General features: G+C 41.4%; 1 protein-coding gene across 1 annotated transcript; it reads right to left on the bottom strand.

Annotated features, from left to right (window-relative positions):
- Positions 1–4119: 4119 nt before the first annotated feature.
- LOC120029728 (MBT domain-containing protein 1-like) lies at positions 4120–20293 on the bottom strand. The gene is made up of 17 exons (XM_038974998.1): positions 20144–20293; positions 18967–19168; positions 18517–18650; positions 18227–18347; positions 17979–18061; positions 17717–17834; positions 17364–17498; positions 17133–17221; positions 14116–14341; positions 13954–14009; positions 13730–13834; positions 12786–12933; positions 12474–12556; positions 9173–9407; positions 7352–7423; positions 6488–6649; positions 4120–5988 (listed from the first exon to the last, which is right to left on the bottom strand). Exons 1-17 carry the CDS (start codon positions 20162–20164, stop codon positions 5870–5872), a joined length of 2109 nt encoding a protein of 702 aa, XP_038830926.1. The 5' UTR covers positions 20165–20293; the 3' UTR covers positions 4120–5869.
- Positions 20294–20819: the final 526 nt, after the last annotated feature.

Raw genomic sequence — 20819 nt, 5'->3', positions numbered from 1 at the left:
TCTAGGATCAGTTTACCATCCACAAACTCTAACCATTAGGACTAGGAGGGGGAATGTAAAACTGGTCTTAGATCAGAGACAACTTCATCCTACTCTAGCTGGCGACTGAGGACCATTTACTATGGTAAATGTGTGTTTGACTGTCTGTTTTGTTCAACTGAGCTTTCCAATAAAAAAAGTCACAACCCCATCTTTTTTCTTGTTGCTAGGGGTTGCCAAAATCTGGTAACCTTACCGAAATTCACAGCTTTTCCAGAAATTCTGGTTGGAGGATTCTGGATTTCTTGCTTATTCCTTCGTGATTCAGGGAAACTTCCAACCGTGTTTTGTGGAAACCAGGGATTTTATTTGATCTACCTCACATCATGAAAACCCTTTTCTTTCAACAGCCACCCAGTGAACTGCTCGTGACCTGACATTGCCTACAGTAGGTTGATAGGATTTATTGGTGCATCAACGTCTTGTGGGCCTCAGTCCTGCTGGCCACATTGACAGTTCAAACATTAGCAGGCCTGGTCAGGTCACTGCCAACATTAAGAGGGATTAGCCGGCACCATAATCTTAGGTTGGGATTAACTGTGGATCTGCTGCCTTGCTCAAGTGAGTAAACGGTCAACCTAATGGTGGACGAGCATTTTGGGACCTGGGATGACACAAAGGCTCAAAGGAGGTATCACACACATACTGTATGCTTAGAATAGTACCTGTGTCACTGGGGAAGATTTGACCCAAGATGTCTATCAGACGTGCATGTGATGTGCGCACTGGAACACCTGAGCCTGGCGGATCTCTGTAGTCACTCATTGCAGGACTCTGGAGACGCACTGGGTCCACTGCATGGGTAAGTTACATCTGAGTTACAATCGTTAGCAGCCGCATACAAGCCTAAGATCACCACGCGCAATGCCAAGCGTGGGCTGGAGTGGTGTAAAGCTCACCAACTCTGGAGCAGTGGAAACGCGTTCTCTGGAGTGATTAATCCCGCTTCACCATCTGGCAGTCTGACGGATGAATCTGGGTTTGGCGGATGCCAGGAGAATGCTACCTTCCCCAATGCATAGTGCCAACTGTAAAAGTTGGTGGAGGAATAATGTGTGGCTGTTTTTCATGGTCCGGACTAGGCCCCTTAGTTCCAGTGAAGGGAAATCTTAACTACAAAGATTGGACAAAATATGCATCAACAAATATAGTAATTTATAAGTATCATTTTATTCAGTGTAAAAAGTTAGTTCTTACAAAAATCACCAACAGATATACCTTTTCACAGCCATGCGGAAACAGTTTTCAATGATTGTAAACAAATAAACAAATAATACAACCAATATTGTCCCCAAACATTTGGTATATTTACAAATTCAAGGAATTGTCTATCAAACTTTGATCACAGCACAAAATTACCATAATGATTAAAGGAAACCTCATTTTTATAGACACACTATCAAAAAATGTACAAACCCTACACTGCAACTTAATATGTATCACAAGGGCCAGTGTTAATAATTTCATCAATCTTTTTAACAAATCGTTTATTTATCCAAAATAAATCAAAACAACTTAAGCCCCTCCATTCATAATTACAATTGAGAATTATTTCCCCAATAAAATAACTAATAATCACGTTATCAAATATATGTAGCACCATGATATAATGGCTGAATATAGAGGGTTTGTCGCATACAAAAAGAGACCCGTGTTAGTATTCAATGAACAGACACCGCATTCTAGATTGACTCCCTAGCCCCTACCACCACTAGAAACCATGTTTGAGTCTGAAAAGGTTTGGATAGGTGTAAGCAATATGGCTCAAATTCCACCAAGCTTACCAAAAGGGCAAAATGGAGGTATTACCATGTTTCTCATACCTATCAAATCATTTCAGATCTATAGGAGATACTTAGGGTTAGGGGGCTAGAGGTCGATTTAGCGGGCGGTAGCACGACCAAAGACCATAACAGCAAAAAAAAGCTCAGTACAGGACCACAGAAAGACCTCACTATTCTGCATGCACTCTTAACTTGATCAGTGCACCCACCCCCAAATCAGCCCCTCAGATCTACACACTTCCTGAATTGCCCCTTGTACCATCTGAACAGATCGGATAGATGTGAGCCTATAATGTCATTGCTTATACCCAACCTGTTCTTTCAGATCTGTAAGAAGGATTCAGAAGTGTCTAGATGGAGAGGCAAGGTGTTGACTGGATTGGGCTTCTAGGTGATATTGGGATATTCTGACATACATTTCTAAGAATAAAGAAAGAAAGAGGCATAGTATCACTGAAAAAGTAGAAACCTTTCTTCAAAATGCAGAAACGGTTTGCTGTGTTTGATTGTGCGTTAGGAATCATTTGGGTTATTTGGAAAGTAGCAGCAAAGTTAGTCTATAAACATCCGTGTCTTTATTTTCCTTACGGCGACAATGTAATTTGGTCAGTAAATTGGTTAAGATGACCATCATCCTTTAATGCTTTCTTCGTTCTCATCTAGTTAGTCAAAGTCTGTGCCAGATCGAATTTCATCAAGTGAATCACCAAAAAAAAGCAAATCCTGAACTCCAAACCTTTTACACATAAGGGTATAGCGAGACACTCCATTTTATTGCTCTGCTGGACATTGTATATAACCTTAATTAATATGATGAACAATTCAATCTAAATCAACAGAGAGAGGAAATGCATATTGGCAGAAAGTATGAAACTATACATCCCTTGGAAAAGGAACACATGGAAACAACGAGGATAACACATACCTATCTACACAAAGCACGGCGTCAAACTGAAAGCTGATCCAAGGGATCTTAATTGTTACTGTTAGAACATTAGTACATGAAGGGTTTATATAAAATACCTTACCAACCAACTGAACAGTAAATCACTGAACACAACAAACCATATCAAAACGGGAGAAATCAACATTCAGACATGGACAAGAAGAAACAATTTGTGAGCAAGTTGTTCCATTAAGACTTTTCTTTAAGTAACTTTACGCAATGACGTTCTGTTTGATTTTAACTAATGTGCTTTGCTTGACCCTTGCAGACAAGAAAAAGCAACCATTTCCTGAGAAGTTAATCGTCAACCTTACTGGTATAGAGAGATTATAGGTAATTTCACAACAACTGCGACGATCACTGAGCTAGACCCATTTTTCTGTACTAGTCTATTTCTACACTGAGTGTACAAAACATTACGGACACCTGCTCTTTCCATGACAGACTGACCAGGTGAACGCTATGATCCCTTATTGATGTCACTTGTTAAATCCACTTCAAATCAGTGTAGATGAAGGGGAGCAGACAGGTTAAAGAAGGATTTTTAAGCCTCGAGACATGGATTGTGTACATGTGCCATTCAGGGGTTGAATGGGCAAGACAAAATATTTAAGTGCCTTTGAACGGGGTATGGTAGTAGGTGCCAGGCGCACTGGTTTGTGGGGGGGGGGGGGGGGGGGGGGCAACTCAATATTAGGAAGGTGTCCTTAAGGTTTTGTACACTCAGTGTATATAGCGTGTGGTTCTAACAAACCTAAGCATTCTATTCTGATTATAGACCATAGCTCACAGTTATGCAATAGAATTTAGGTAAACCGATGTAAGTATAATATATTTTATGTATCTTAATATCACTTTAGGGTGTTATAATTCATGGATGTGACATAGCAAAATAATACAGAAAACATTATTGCATATTATTCCATTTCGAGGACTACCTCAAATGTGCTATGTTACAAATATCGGTGTTTGCGGTCTAGTCTTAAAGTCAAACATATGAGGATATAATTATTTTATTTGCATATGGTATATCAAGTTGCCCAAACCTGCATTTCAAATTTGAGACCCATTATGAATTCACAATGAGCCCCAACCCTGTCTCTATTTGACTGCCAAGCTCACCAGGAGGTAGTACAAAGATAGAAAGGAAGTCTAGATACAGATACGTCACCACTCAGTACCAGCTGCAACACACAAGCAGATTCAGGAGGATCTCCAACCAATCAGGAATCTTATAAAAATGTATGATCTCTAACTGGTGAATAAAGAAGCCAATGGGAAAGGTTCTCCTGCTATAGCCTACTCCACTCTGATCCCATTGGTTTTATGAACGTACACTTACAGACTATCAACAAAGCAGTGTTTAATAAAAGACATTAATACCAACAATAAAGTTGTTATCCAGTGGCTCGGTTGAATACTTAACCAGTACGCATCAATATGGCTCTGAAATAAAGAACTACCCATACACAGGAGGAAAAACACCACTGAAATAAAATTACCGGTTTTGCATATCTCGGAAGTCATCCATGAAATGTCGTCTACATTGTTTTTCAGCCTGCTTTACAACGTCATTTTAGGATTCAACTTTGCTTGATTACTAAAATCATTTCTGTCTTTTAGGGCCAGACTTACTAAGTTTACACTTGTTTTCTTCGAGGAAAATAGGTTATGACATTATGGTAGAGTAAAATAAAGAGTATATCATGGTTTAGCTTTGTTTCTGGAGTAGTATCCTGTACTTAAAAAAACAGATGCAAACATTAGCTAAGTCCGGTCCTTCTATTCTAAAGCTGCTGACATGGTAAAGGCTGGTTCCAACAACCCAAAGAGACTGGTTGTTTGTTCCTGTAGTGCAATCTGTGACAGTGTTTATCTAGTGTATCCCAATAGACACATTAGCGCTACCTAGTATGCATAGCCAATACTAAGTAGTACGCAAGTTACCCTATTAAGACATAAACACCATCTAGTTTGAGAGTGTCAGTCCTATCACACCAGCAAGGTTTCGGATTTATACAACACCTTTTCAAAACCCACTCTCGTCAAATCACAATTCTTAATATCTATATAGTTCTATATTGAATAGTCACATCTATGAATATGTATCCTCATAATATCTACACCACTCCGACGGTATCTCCCCCCCAAAAGAGAGGTTGATAACAAATCAGCGTTTAAGTCAAAATAACAACAACCCTCCAATTTAAAAGGGCAAAAACAAACAAAAAACAGAAACTTTACAAATATCAACTGAAAACTTCAAGTACTATTAACAAATCAAAGCAAGTCCACCTGGCAACATTTTTGAAAAATAATAATAATCATCTTGCTTTATACAACTTGTTCCCTCCCTCTCAAGACCGTGTGAAATTAAATCCCGCCATGTGCGGCTAGCCTTCTTACCTGAAAGAAATAAACCAAGACCTGGCTCAGAAATATCTGTCACAGTTAGTCCAGGTGACTGTGTGTTTGGGCCCCAAGTTTTGAGTCAGAGATCCTGCCTGGCAGGTAGGGGGAGAGAGACTACCCAAATGAGAGGCTCCAATGCCCCCTAGATAGATGCATTTATGGAGGAAGAGAGAGAGCCACAGTCGTATCCAATCATCCAGGGAATTGGGATTTTAAATCAGATTGTCCAGGTATCATAAGAGGCCTCTTCCGGGCCGGTGGCTTTGGGAAGTGTCCAGTTACCCGTTAGCCTTGTTCATATGGTATGTCTGTCTCAGTGAATGAGTGACTGTCTATCAGAGCGCCAGGGTTTGAGGCTGTAGCTGCTCAGAAGGGTTCTCGCCCCTCGGTGGTTTTGGGGAGCCCCAAGTAGCTTAATTTGTGGGGTGAGGGTTGGGGTTTCAAGGCGTGAAGTCACTCAGTGTTTTGTACTCCAGTAGCATTCTCTCCTGATTGGGGTGGAAGAAGCTGGCTTCTCTGGATATGTTTTTTTTTAGAGCACTCCATGCTCCCTGCCCTGTTGTTCTCGTCTTGGTTTAAAGATGTCTTATCCTAGTTGGGGGGGATGTAGGAGGTTCCCATTGGCCTGTCCTACCCGGCTTCCCCCTGGCCTCCCAGGCCTAGCCCGAGGCCCCTGTCCCCCGGATCATCAGGGCTCCTGTTTGATGTAGTAGCTGCCCGAGCCGTTGCTCTCCTGATCTGAGATGCCCTGGGAGAAGGTGAACTCATCCACCTCAGCCGGCTCCTCCTTCAGACGCAACAGAGACTCTGGAGAGCAGGAGAGAGAGGGGGAGAGAGCGTTAGCCAAATTGAGGGTTAGATGAATCTCAAAATTATAGGCAAAACTCTTTCCAGCATAACAAGACAGGGCATTCATTTTTCAACTCCAAGAGAACAAAACAGCAAAACAATTTTTATTCACAAAACCCTTTGCAACACAGGAACAGCTGACTTAATACCTAGCCTTCCATCTGAGCCTGCAGTTCCTGTAATACGAACAGACATACACAGTAAATCATATTACCACTTTTGCTCACCTAGTACACATTATGAGGTGGGAGGAGAAAATTACATTTTCCACATTAATACTTCCACTTCAATAACATGACACAGAAATAGATCAAATAGATTTTTCTTTCCTGCAGTTGCATCCGACACACAGCGATCACACATGAAGGTCAGGACCTAGAGTGGATGAGGACTGGCCCCTGTTACTGCCCTCTGTCTGTGTAGAGGTCTCAGTTGTTATTCATTGTTAGTGTGTTACCTGGTTTGTGGGTGTGGTGGTGGTGGTGGGTGCGGGGCCGGGGGACCATAGTGGGGCCCTGGCTGGAGTAAGGGGGCGGACTCTGCTCTTCTTCCTCCCCTGATAGGCTCCTCCTCCTGCCTGCCTGACTGAAGGGCCGTCGACCAACCGGAATCTTCCGCTCTAGACACCAAGTCAGACTCAGGTAAGCTACCAGGGGTGTTTTCAGGATGCTAGCGCTCCCAACAGTATAGATTTGAATGTTTGGTTGCACAGTGTTGCTTTATATGTATTTTGAAAAATCTAGTAAATGCATTCATTTATTCATCATAGATAATATTGTGTGTATTAGGCAAAGGCCTAGATAACTCCATGCTTTAATGAGATTACATAACATGTACATATTCCAAGTCCTTTCATATAATATTTCAAAACACCAATCACCAGGCCCCAATGAATTGTTTTGTTGCAAAACCTTTCAAACGGTTCAGAGAATGATCTCTGTTCCATTATGAAACTTTCTAGAACCTTACATAATCTGAATACACCCCAGGTAAGATACCAGGTAAGCCAGACTCAAGTAAATCAGCTAGCGTTGGTGGTGTGTGTGACCACGTGTCTGCACATATCCCTGCTAAACCACTCCCTGAGGTGTGAAACAAGCTGTGTTTGGACCGTCACACCTGGTGTTACAAGCATCTTCCCCACCTCTTTGGCTTTTACCCCGAGTACCACAGTTTCCTTTCATGTGACTCATGCCAACCAATCAGAACCCAAGGAACAGACAAGAAAAAAACGAACCAATAAGAGAAAGGGTAGATAGATTGACCCCACCAGAGTGTGGACCAACGGAAGGAGGAAAAGAGGAAAGAAGTGATAACTCACTTTTCTTTTGGCCTTTGTACTGTTGAGCTTTCTTTTTCTGCTTAGGTACAGCAGGTGGGATTTCTCTGGCCACTGAAATTACATAAATTAGCAGTAAAGAAACAGTTGCCTATTGTTTTACTGACACAAAGGTACATTTCTGCCTATTAGTTCGGGACTAGGGTGTAATTCCGGTAACCGGTATCCCGAGATTTCCCGACCTAGCTCCTTCCTGTTTCCTGAGAAAGAAAATGAAAGGTACCGTGGACCAATAATATACAAATGATATGGCTAACTAATGCAAAAATATTAAATATGCACGTCCAAATAGCTCCATGAAACGGACATACCTACTCTCTGGCTTCGTTCATAAATCAAACCAGGCATCACAACGCTAGCAGCCTACCATATTTACTCAATATAAAGTCCCCAATTAAAGAAACACTTGGTTTTTATAAATTGAATTGCTGACTATCATGTGTAGGTTACATGCGACCTCTCATTACAGTAGAAAATCTCCATCTTACATTCACAAACAATCTCCAAACTAGCTGTGTGGCACTGGCAGAGGTTCAACATGTGCTAGTCTACTCACTGTTAACAAAACAGCAGCTACACTGGGTCCGAAATAGACATTTACAACATTGTTCCATGATGTTAAACTTAAAAAGCGGAAACACATCGGGCTTACTAGTCAGATTAGCAGGAAATTGATCAACCACTGCGCTATCCATAGTGTTGAATCTCCTCTACTTGCTTATTCGTTTGTTCAGCGAAGAATCATATATATTCCCTGTGACAAAGTCGCCACAATAAGTCGGTTAGCATTAAGTAAAAACAGCCACAACCCTCCCAAATTCCCCCTGATAGCCAAGTGCAAGGGGAGAGAAAAGGACAAACAAGCTGTCTGACATATTTCAGTCAAAGGTAACCTTATAATATTTTACCAGTCGGCCAACAGTGCTTCATCAACGAAATAGGGCGGTGACAGAGAAATTTTGAGTTATTAAATGGCAACAAATACAGTACATCTTGACACCATCATATTCATGTGTATTTATTTCTCCATTTACAGTGGTATTATCAGGTCAGATTTTTTCACTGGTATTACATGCTCTTATCACATGCTCTTATTACATGCTCTTTTAAGCTAGAGACATGTTTTTTTTTGCAAGAGCTGCGTCTCAATCCACCGCATCCGCCTACGGCGGCTGAGCTACAGCGGTGTTTGTCAGATCACGAGACATCCGGAAAATCGGCGTGGAAAGGGGAGATTCTCATGAACATGATGGTGTTCTCCGTTTTGCTCTACGACCCCCACAAGTGTCATGGGACTCATCTGAAGGTAATCGGTACTTAAAAAGGAAAAAAAAAATGAATGGAAGTATGGAGTTTTGTGCCTACCCCCAGAAAAAGGGGTTAAATGTGTCAAAAAAAATACTAAAATATTTCCTGGGCTTTATATCTCCTAGATATAGGACAGACACTTCAAAACCTTATGATCTATTTTTGGACTGTCTCTTTTGCCATTTATGAATGTGTTATTCAATGCGTTTCTGTGGGATTTGGTACTAAAGACCCCCCCCCCCCTAGACTCTAGAGAATAAATAGCATTTCTGGTTTGAACAGGGACACCGGGATGCCCCAGGTGTGTTTGCAATTTTCCGGGGAAGGAAAATACTAAACCCTATTTGGGACTCCAATTGAATGTTATCGAGTAATTGGCAACATATCACTGGAACCTAATCCAATCCATCAACGAGAACCTAAGGGTAGAGGTTGGTTTATGTCTGAGCATGTTAGTGTGTTATATTTGGGTAGAACTATAGTGCTTGATCTCACTCTGTGCGGCGGGGGGCTGTAGCTGGTAGCCGGTCAGCTGACACCAGCCCACAGGGTAGAGGTCAGGTGATTGGCAGTCCACCCATTGGTCATACTCATCCTCCCAGCCGTCAAAGTGGATGCGCAACAGGCGGTGGACGATCCGAGTCACTGTGGCAACACACACCAGCCGGGGATCCATCAGGTCCACGGCCTCCAGCTTCATGCCCTGGCGGAACCCGTGGTTTGGAACATCCTGGGCAGGGGCAACAAGATAGCGGAGGCAAAGAGGAGAGATATTTTTAGGTTAAATGCTCAATCCAGTGTTTTTTCCTTTCTTTTTCCATGACAATTTTGAAGCATTTTCTTACAACAAAGATGTACAGTGGGTATCGTAAGTATTCACCCCCCTTGGATTTCTTCACATTTTATTGTGTTACAAAGACCTAGGAATTTATGCCTTTCCTACAGACTTCTCAGTATTTGGTATTCAGACTTACATTATTCAGTCACGTAACATGCTCTGCAGGTGTGGCTACCTTGCACGCTCTGAATAAACTTCATAGAACCGCTGAAATCCCTCCCACTTGCTGGCCAACAGATTTCCTCGTGGAGTTTTCATTCAATAGGGTTTTCAGTACATTTATCTTAAGACATCCCGTTAAATACGTTGTACCTTTTGTCGACAGACTAGAATATATAGAGAAAACAGGCTCAGAATATTAGGGATCGATGAAAGAAAGCCATCTAAATATATGCACATTCGGCTACATTTCATTTTTAAGGTTATTTCAGATGATTTAAGTTTAGGAAAGTATTTATGAATCATTAAAAAAAACTAGTTTGGAGAGACTTTACACACGAAAGAATAAAAAAAACGGTTTCACTCATTCAGAAAATTGCCGCATTGAGTTCTTCAACTCATGGTAATGTTGGAAGATTAGTCTACGTCAAATTATAATAGGGAGAATAGTGTACAATGTTAGGCTATACCCTCCTCTTTTATTGTCGGCACTAACCATGGAACTGTGTGATGACACGGCCAAGTATTATGCCACACTGTTACGGCTTGGCCTGCGCTCCGATTTAATTAGCCTACATGTCTTTTTTCTTATATTATCAACGGTTACTAATGATCCTCAGCAATAAATCACACAGCCGTGACGATGTTTACAGAGGAAGCAAATGAAAGTAAACGAAACAATGTAATTAAATGGAATGATAATGTAGGCTATACAAACTGAAGGGAACCAACAGTAAATTGGCAGTTGAATATATGTGGTTTTTAGGTCTACCGATGGTCAATACTGATAGTGACACATTTTTAACATGATAGAAACAGGAAATAGAGAATGTCGTGGTAGCCTGTAATTAAGACATTCGAGAGTGCACATCCCTGGCTGCAAGTTAAAAGGCTGTACAATTTAAATTGTACATAATGGCACAGTATTTCATCAACTTTACAGCGGGAAAGATATGTTGATATGCTTCAGTTTGCTGCCATGTGACTGGTTTCACGTGTCTCCAGCGATTATAAGGTCAAATATTTTTTACAATTCCTTATCCAAACTGATTCATCATTTAACCTAGCTCTTATCAACAGCTCTTATCAGGTTGTACATTACAGTGCATGGAGAATGGTGTTACTTCTATCAAGAAAAATTAAGTCGATGTTTTTTCCTCACTTGGAACTGGTAGGTTCGCTAGACCTTATTCATGGTTTCCTTGTGCATAAAGATGGTGGAAATATTAGAAAATGAAGTCAAGGTCAGAATACGGCGCATCTGTAGACACACCTCCGCCACACCTTCATTTATTTGATATCCACCCCAAACGAATAGAGGGTGAATAGCATGCTATTCTCATGCTTAAGTTCAAGGTCAGAATACGCGGAGAGAGAAAAGTGCATTAAGGGATCTACATTCCATTTAGGCTCGCTTAACTAAGGTGGAAATCGCCCTCTATGAGATTTCCACACCCGGATAGTTTAACACTTGCTCATTATTCTTTTCAAAATTCTTCCAAGCTCTGTCAAGGTGTTGGGAATCATGGCTAGACAGTGATTTTCAAGTCTCGCCATAGATTCTCAAGCAGATTTAAGCCACAACTGTAACTTGGCTCCTCAGGAACATTCACTGTCTTCATGGTAAGCAACTCCAGTGTAGATTTGGAATTGTGTTTTAGGTTATTGTCCTGCTGAAATGTGAATTCCTCTTCCAGTGTCTGGTGTAAAGCAGACTGAAGCAGGTTTCCTCAAGGATTTTAGCTGTGCTTAGCTACATCCTGTTTCTTTTTAACCGGAAAAACTCCCCAGTCTTTGCTGATATCAAGCATACCCATACCATGATACAGTCACCACCATGCAAAAAAATGAGGCCTTTAGTGATGTGTTGGATTTGCCCCAAACCGAAGGCTTAGCATTTCGGCCAAAAAGTTTATTCCTTTGCCGTTTTGGTTTTTTGCAGTATTGCTTTAGTGCCTTGTTGCATACAGGATGCATATTCAGTATATTTTTTATACTCCTTGTCTTTTTGGTCATTATTGCAGCGTCACAATGTTTTTGATCCTCATCAGTTTCCTCCTATTACAGCCATTGAACTCTGTAGCTGTTTTAAAATCACCAATGGCCTCATGGTGACATCCCTGAGCAGTTTCCTTCCTGTCCTGCACCTCAGTTCAGAAGAACAACTGTGTCTGAGTGGTTTAATACATCATCCACAGCAGAATTATTAACTTGACCATGCTTAAAGTGACATTCAATGTCTGATTTGCTATTGTTACCCATCTACCAATCACTGCCCTTCTTTTGAGACTTCCGAAAAGCTCCCTGGTCTTTTGTAGTTGAAATAATGTCATGCCTATTATTTCACACAAACTGAGTCCATGTAACTTATGTGATTTGTTTAACCACATTTTACTCCTGAACTAATTTAGGCTTGCCTAAACAAATGGGTGAATACTTACAAAACGACTATATTCTAGTATTTTTGTTTTTATTAATTTGTGAAAATGTGTGGAATGTTCTTTTCACTTTGACATTATGGAGTATTTTGTGAAGATCAATGACAGAAAATCACAATTACATATAATTTAATCTCACTTTGTGATGCAACAAAATGTGGAAAAAATCCAGGGGGGGGTGAATACTTGTAATATCCAATGTACACAAGCGAAACCTATCAACATATATTTTTCATTTGTATATTTCATGTGATCATAGAAGAACAAAACGCATGTTGCATCGCTTTGTCATTTACACAGAACTACAGGACCGGGCGAAACAATAAAACAACAAATCCACGATGTCAGGAATCAGTCCTACCTTGTTAAAGAGCTTCACAGGAGCGGCTATTGAACTCGCTTCTCTGAGGTAGTCAAACCATTTAAATGGCAGTTTAGTGTACCCTGTGGGGCAAAGTCAGTGGTAAGGCTGGGTTAACATATAACCCCCGACCATAGAGGCCAGAGAGAAGGAAAGGAAGAGGAAGGAAAACTACCTTAGTATCTCTTTGTCCCAATAGTTTTTATCTAAATGAGACTATCCTTAATCAAATAAACAATGGTTGAATGAAAAAATTAAATCGGAGTGAAGTAGTTGTAGTCTGTGAAAGGAAATGGGGCTATAGAAATGTACCTCTAGGGGGCGTGAGTTCAATGTTGTTGATTCCACAGAAGCCAGCAGGGAAGATGGAGGGAGAAGTGGAGTGGTAGCAAAACCAGTCTGAGCCATCAGCTGCCTCCGACCCATCGATGGCGATCATGAGGTACCCGTCTGCCAACACCTGAGACAAAATTAAACATCAAGACAAGATGAATACAACTCAACACCTGAAACAGACAGCAAACATTAACAGAATATATATACAACTCAACACCTGAAACAGACAGCAAACATCAAGACAAGATGTATACAACTCAACACCTGAAACAGACAGCAAACATCAAGACAAGATGTATACAACGGAACACCTGAACAGGTTACAGGGGACTGAAAATAAGAACATGGAATCCCCAATCCAGGGGTACCAACAGTGGAGAAGTATGATTGGGCTAATTGCCCCTTGAATTTGCCCTATATGAAAGTTTTCCATTGGTAACAATCCAAACTGTTGCCATAACTTTCTTACAGTGGCTACACATATAGCTGAGCGGTGAGACAGTTACCTTTCTTACAGTGGCTACACATATAGCTGAGCGGTGAGACAGTTACCTTTCTTACAGTGGCTACACATATAGCTGAGGGGTGAGACAGTTACCTTTCTTACAGTGGCTACACATATAGCTGAGGGGTGAGACAGTTACCTTTCTTACAGTGGCTACACATATAGCTGAGGGGTGAGACAGTTACCTTTCTTACAGTGGCTACACATATAGCTGAGGGGTGAGACAGTTACCTTTCTTACAGTGGCTACACATATAGCTGAGGGGTGAGACAGTTACCTTTCTTACAGTGGCTACACATATAGCTGAGGGGTGAGACAGTTACCTTTCTTACAGTGGCTACACATATAGCTGAGGGGTGAGACAGTTACCTTTCTTACAGTGGCTACACATATAGCTGAGGGGTGAGACAGTTACCTTTCTTACAGTGGCTACACATATAGCTGAGAGGTTTAGAGGGTCGATGGCCTCTAGTTTCATCCCGTCCTTGAACCATTCACCACTCTGGTCCACATCCTTCACCTAAGGAGACATCACAGACACATCCTTCATTCCGGATCCATACATAGGAAAATATCAATAGAAACCACAGAGGCACAAAGACTTGGGCCACTGTAACTCCACTTGGCGTTTTACATTACCTTGGCAAACAGCGGGGTGGGGGCGTCCATCTGACCATCGATTTTCTTTGACACATCTGGAAAACAATCATTGCCATCAGAGCCAGAAAACAAACACATTGGAGTAACCAACTAACTAACTCACTGACAACTTAACTACCCAAACCAACTAACTTGACTGACCGGATCGTTTGAAGCGGTGTCCGATGCTCCGGGACCATCCGATGGCGTGTATGAGCGGGGAGTACATGTGACACCAGAAGTCGTCGGCGCTCTCCTCGTAGACGAGCCTCAGCCTTCCCCCGATCACCTGCTCCACCAGAGCCACCCGAGTTCGGCACAGGTGCGTCTTATCCACCACCTCCACTCGCATCAGCTTCTTAAAAGGGAACTGCATGTTCTCATGGACCTGGTTAGAGAGGGGGGAATGGAAGGTGTTTATTGCAGGGACTGGAAACAAAAATATTTTTTTAACTATTTCGTTCTGAACAGAACCACACATTTTTTCCCCCACTGTTCCGACCAGCAAAATAAATTTCTGAACCAGTTCAAAACAAATATCGTTCTTTTCTGTTCCCTTTAACCTGTGAAAATTGACTGTTTTTTGTTTTTTTTACATTTAGCTCATTAAATTACTACACCAATCAATGCGGATAGAGCAGCTTGCTATGGAGCGGGCAAGCTAGTTGTTAACATACGTAATGGACAGACAAGTGTAGGGTATGAGATACGACTGAAATTGTGCGGTTGGGGAGAGAGCGGAGGAGGAGGCTTGGCTTGAAGCGCTGGGAATCTTGTTATGACATGCATTACCCGAATTAGGACCACAGAATATAGCCCATCTACGGAGGAGCGGCTTCTATGGAGGAACTTTCAAAGTCCTTTGAACGGAGTAGGTTTAACACTGGACCAGAGCTATCTAACAAGCTTGTGTGTGCAGAGCGGCACCAGAACTAAAAACACGTATTACCTTTTTGTAGCTAATAAATCCAATGTGAAATGTGATAACTATAGTATCCTTAACTAGCATTGAAAAAGTTAATCTGTTCTTCTCTAATAAAACATCCCTGTCCCCTTATCTTGTGAATCACACTTGGTATGTCAGTAGGCCATAAGCCCTTATTTTTTATTTTTTTGTGGGACTGGAAATACAGTGCCTTCGGAAAGTATTCATTGTTCAAAAATCCTCAGCAATCTACACACAATAACCCATAATGACAAAGTGAAAAAAGGTTTGACATTTTTGCTAATTTATTACAAATAAAAAAAACAGATACCTTATCTACATAAGTATTCAGACCCTTTGCTATGAGACTCGAAATTGAGCCCAGGTGCATCCTGTTTCCATTGATCATCATTGAGATGTTTCTACAACTTGATTGGAGTCCACCTGTGGTAAATTCGATTGATTGGACATGATTAGGAAAGGCACACACCTGGCTATATAAGGTCCCACAGTTGACAGTGCACATCAGAGCAAAAACCAAGCCATGCGGTCGAAGGAATTGTCTATAGAGCTCCGAGACAGGATTGTGTCTAGGCACAGGTCTGGGGAAGGGTGGCAAAATAATTCTGCAGCATTAAAGGTCCCCAAGAACACAGTGGCCTCCATCATTCTTAAATGGAAGAAGTTTGGAACCACCAAGACTCTTCCTAGAGCTGGCTGCCCGGCCAAACTGAGCAATCGGGGGAGGAGGGCCTTGGTCAGGGAGGTGACCAAGAACTTGATGGTCACTGACAGAGCTCTAGAGTTTCTCTGTGGAGAAAGGACAACCATCTCTGCAGCACTCCACCAATCAGGCCTTTATGGTAGTGACCAGACGGAAGCCACTCCTTAGTAAAAGGCACATGACAGCCCGCTTAGAGTTTGCCAAAAGGCACCTAAAGACTTACAGACCATGAGAAACAAGATTCTCTGATCTGATGAAACCAAGATTGAACTCCTTGGCCTGAATGCCATCACTTCTGGAAGAAACCTGGCACCATCCCTACAGTGAAGCATGGTGGTGTCAGCATCATGTTGTAGGAACATTTGTCAGTGGCAGCGACTGGGAGACTAGTCAGGATCAAGGGAAAGATCAACGGACCAAAGTACAGAGAGATCCTTGATGAAAACCTGCTCCAGAGCACTCAGGAACTCAGACTGGGGGGGGCGAAGGTTCAACTTCCAACAGGACCACGGCGCTAAGCACACAGCCAAGACAACGCAGAAGTGGCTTCGGGACAAGTCTCTAAATGACCTGGAGTGGCCCAGCCAGGGTCCGGACTTGAACCCGATCGAACATCTCTGGAGACCTGAAAATAGCTGTGCAGCAACGCTCCCCATCCAACCTGACAGAGCATGAGAGCATCTGCAGAGAACGGAAGAAACTCGCCAAATACAGGTGTGCCAAGCTTGTAGTGTCATACTCAAGAAGACTCGAGGCTGTAATCGCTGCCAAATGTGCTTCAACAAAGTACTGAGTAAAGGGTCTGAATACTTACGTAAATGTGATATTTCATTATATTAGCAACAATTTCTGAAACTGTTTTTGCTTTCTCATTATGGGGTATTATGTGTAGATTGATGAGGGGAAAAAACAAATCAATTTTAGAATAAGGCTGTAACCTAACAAAATGTGTAAAAAGTCAAGGGGTCTGAATACTTCCCGAAAGCACTGTATGTAAAAGAAGAACGTTATAAACCGGTTCCATGCTTTTAAAAATAACGGTTTTGTACCGGAGCAGTAGAGGTCACTTTCATTCCCTGTTCCGTTTCTGTTCTTTGAAAAATGTACATTATTTTCCAGTTTTTAGTTCTGTTCCCTGAACCGGTTCCAACCCCTGGTTTAGAGTGGGCGCTTTTAGAGCTCTATTTTTTATTTTACCTTTATTTAACCAGGTAGGCCAGTTGAGAACAAGTTCTCATTTACAACTGCGACCTGGCCAAGATAAAGCAAAGCAGTGCAACAAAAAACAACACAGAGTTACACATGGGATAAACAAAAGTACAGTCAATAACACAATAGAAAAATCTATATACAGTGTGTGCAAATGGAGTAAGGAGGTAAGGCAATAAATAGGCCATAGTAGCGAAGTAATTACAATTTAGCAAATGAACACTGGAGTGATAGATGTGCAGATGATGATGTGCAAGTAGAAATACTGGTGTGCTTAGGCTATCATCCTTGCCTCTGCAGCTCGTAATTATGAAATCTTACCTTTGCAGCAAAGTCCGGTGGCAGTGTCTTGGCTCCAGTGAGTCGCTTCACAAGAAAAGCTTTCCAGTTAGAGTACTTATTCTGTATCGCTGAGAGAGAACACGAAAACATATCCGCCATCAGTCTATCAACCTGGTTTTTCATCTTCTGTTAGGGAATATGTGACTATTTTATCAAAGGCAAGTTCAAAACAAAGCGTATTACTATGATCATTATTAGAGTGATGTTTACATTTGGGAGGTACGAGGGGTTTCCCACTGGAGGCGCACCACCCCACGGGGTGGATCTCTGGAACACAGAGGTTACACCAGAAGTCCCTGATGGTGTCGTTGTCAAAACCCTCGTACCGGAGCAGAGCCTTGAACCCTTGGGAAGAGAACAAAACAGAAAGAGACAACAGATAAAACAGAATGTTTCACGTGACATCATTACAACCTCATTACCGTGCATTCTTCTAAGAGGAATACCTTATACTTGTCATACAAGTATAGTCTGATCATAGTGCCAAAAAGCCACGTACTACTTCTATTGTACCCCAGGTACAATATTTATAAAATCCTCCATGTGTTTAGATGTATTCTTACCTGCAAGTTTGACAATCCCTGCTATCCAGTAGACTTTAGTAGAGAGGTTAGTATCGGAGTTGAGCACCTCCACCCTCACTCCTTCAGCTAGGTCTCCCCAGCACGTACCCATAGGGACCTAAGACACAGAGAAATATGACACGACTTCATATTATTTACCACAAGGGACAATTGTTTTGATCAAAACAGCGTAGATTTACTGATGTATAACCTTAGCATCTGTAATAGACCATTTGAATGTCTGGCTATTGTTTAAACGTACGTGCTTGAAGCAGCTGACTGGTGCTCCAACCAGGTTATTGCTACAGATGTATCTTCCCCAATCAAAGCACTCAACAGGAACTACTGTATGGGAGAAGGAACAAGGTCAACATCACATGTTCACTATACTGGGTCAAGAAAATACAGAGAACGTGTATTCTTTTGACTGAAATAACTTTCCATTCAAGGTCATTCTTCTCCATTACAACAATATGAGAGACTGTATGTTTGGTCTACTGTGGGACTCACCTGCTTTTGATTTAGCCAGGTTTTGTTGTTGTTGACTTGCTTGGTACTGGGCGTAAGCTGCCAACTTCGCCATGAGAGGCTGTTTCTGTAAGACCTTGGCCTTTTTCGTAGGTGGTTTACCCTTCGAGTAAAAAGCACATAACAATAAAGAATGAAAATAGGTAAATATGTTCACAAATTTTACTGATGATTTCTTTTCTTGCATTTCTAAAGGAAATATAAGAAAATATTCTCATTCTACCATCTGGCTAAAACAAAATGCAGAACATAGTTGGGCATATCATGCTTACCTGGAGTCTAGCCATTATACTGGCTTTTTTAGAGTTGGAGGAATAACTTCTAGAGCAGGAGACGCTGCAGAAGCGTTTTGTTTTGGAGTAGAAGGCGTCTCGCACTCCAACCATCCCACACATCTCACAGGTGGCTGGAGAACAGAGGCAACACATAAACATTCACAGGAAACTCAGAATACAGCAGGAAATTCCAATTAATTCAAAGTAATGTATTCTTTTATCAGTTCTTCTTCTCAGTTGCAGGCCGGGATACATGTCAATACACTCTATAGTCTAACCTCAATTACAGGCAGCCATTTAATTCACAATCTCTTCCACCGGCTCCATCCACCAATCCCCAACTGCTTTGTGTGATCACCCCAGAGTGACAATGACTGACCCATAGATATTCCTGACCAATTTCGATATATATCTTCAGATTCTATATCAATATTTGTCCGTACTGACCCATGCCGGCCTTGCCGTCGGGATAGGTGTAAACCTGTCCATTGTTCTTAATGATGGGCAGGCTGGCAGGGATGGATGGCACCTCGTCCTCACTGTCCTCTGAGCTGGAGCTACTGGTGCTCTCCTCACTGCAGCTGTCGTACCCATCAAACATACCGAAAGAGTCCTGACGCTTACGCTCCGAACGCGGGGTGCGCTCAGCCTGGAAGGAGCAGAGAGAGGGAGTGAGTCTATAATGTTGTGCTAGATTTTTGTGGAGAGCTAGACTAAGAGAGCTATCATTCGTTATTACGACTTTGGTTTTTCTTTCAAAAAGTAAGTCATTATAACTTTCGTAATCGCATGTTTTATTATGGCATAGTCATAATAGAATATTGACTTAAACTGGTATACTTGGAAACTGGGTATGGTAAACAATGTGATACAACAGTCGCACTGATATGTGACAGATACAGATAGTTACATGGCTATGCATATGTACATGGCTACCGGAATCAATGAGATGAGAAACAACATCCATACCAATAGAGCTAACGTTAATAGTATGATATAACATTTTACTGAGCAATGACTGAGTCTTAGCCACATAGTTAGCATATATAATAGCAGTTACCTTCCTATACAACTACAAAGCCGTCTCAGAGTATGCATTTATTGACCACTTCCTCTTCTGCATATGACAGTAACGTTACTGTAAAATGATTTCCCTATTATCTGTTTCGCACTACGTTACTGGCTAGCTATTTATAATGTTCTAGTTAGCACACTTAGCTGGCTAAGTAACTAACCGACTTGTGTAGAATGAATGTGAGAGCTGAGGCCTTAGCATATCTGTTATTCCAGTTCTACCATAGCGTTAGTTAGCTAGACAGACCTATCTAGCTAACGTTGACTAGTTACAAGACCGCTTGCAATACATTTTTCAATAAACAAGTAGACCTTTATCGTGTAAAAAACGCACAAAGCATCCGTATATTTATTTTCACATCAGGGCTAATGGATATTATCTAGCATGTTTGGTGATTCAATCAGCTGTTCTTACTACAATCTGATAACAACGAAGGGGGAGCGCTAGCTAGCTAATGTTAGCCAACTAACGACGTTAGCGAGCTAGCTAACGTAGCTAGCTACACAACAAGTCGGAAGCGGACGGACCATATCGGGGAAATGAACTCACCAAATTCCTTGTGTTCTCCATCAGCCCTTCATATAGCTAGCTATGGTATTTTATTATTGTCTCAATTGGCTATAATAGTAAAACCCCCCAAAGAAGGGGAGGTTTATTAGCTTCAGAAAGCTAAACTCGGAGCCTAAAAATATCAGGATATCAACAAAAACACAATGTATCAAAAGCGCACGCGCGAATTTAACCCACTTTGCTGTGATTGGTCAGAGTTGAACGAGAGTTGTAGAAAACAAAACAGACCATCCCTCATGTCATGTAAATGGGTTACCCTCCTTCCAGTTAATGGATTACTAAATTACCACAATCTTTGATCATAAAAGTAAAAGGATCAAAGTAAACTGGCAAAAGGTTCAGATTCAAGATAATTTAAAAGGAATTTGTAATGTACTTTGAAATAAAATCAGAAAACCCTTAACTCTTAATTCTTTCTCACAACATAAACATGTGAAGCACAATATTACAGAGGCTTACATTTGCATTTCCATACAGATAGAAAATAAGTGAAAACCAAACAACACAATCCAAACATTAGCCACAATTACCTACAGTGCCTTCAGAAAGTATTCACACCCCTAGACTTTTTCTGAATTTTGTTGTGTTACAGCCTGAATTTAAAATGGATTACATTTAGATTTTGTGTCACTGGCCTATACACAAATTAATATAA

This window comes from Salvelinus namaycush, chromosome 35, assembly GCF_016432855.1.
Source record: "Salvelinus namaycush isolate Seneca chromosome 35, SaNama_1.0, whole genome shotgun sequence".
In the NCBI taxonomy this organism is placed as follows: Eukaryota; Metazoa; Chordata; class Actinopteri; order Salmoniformes; family Salmonidae; genus Salvelinus; species Salvelinus namaycush.
This window is presented reverse-complemented; position numbering and strand designations above follow the sequence as displayed.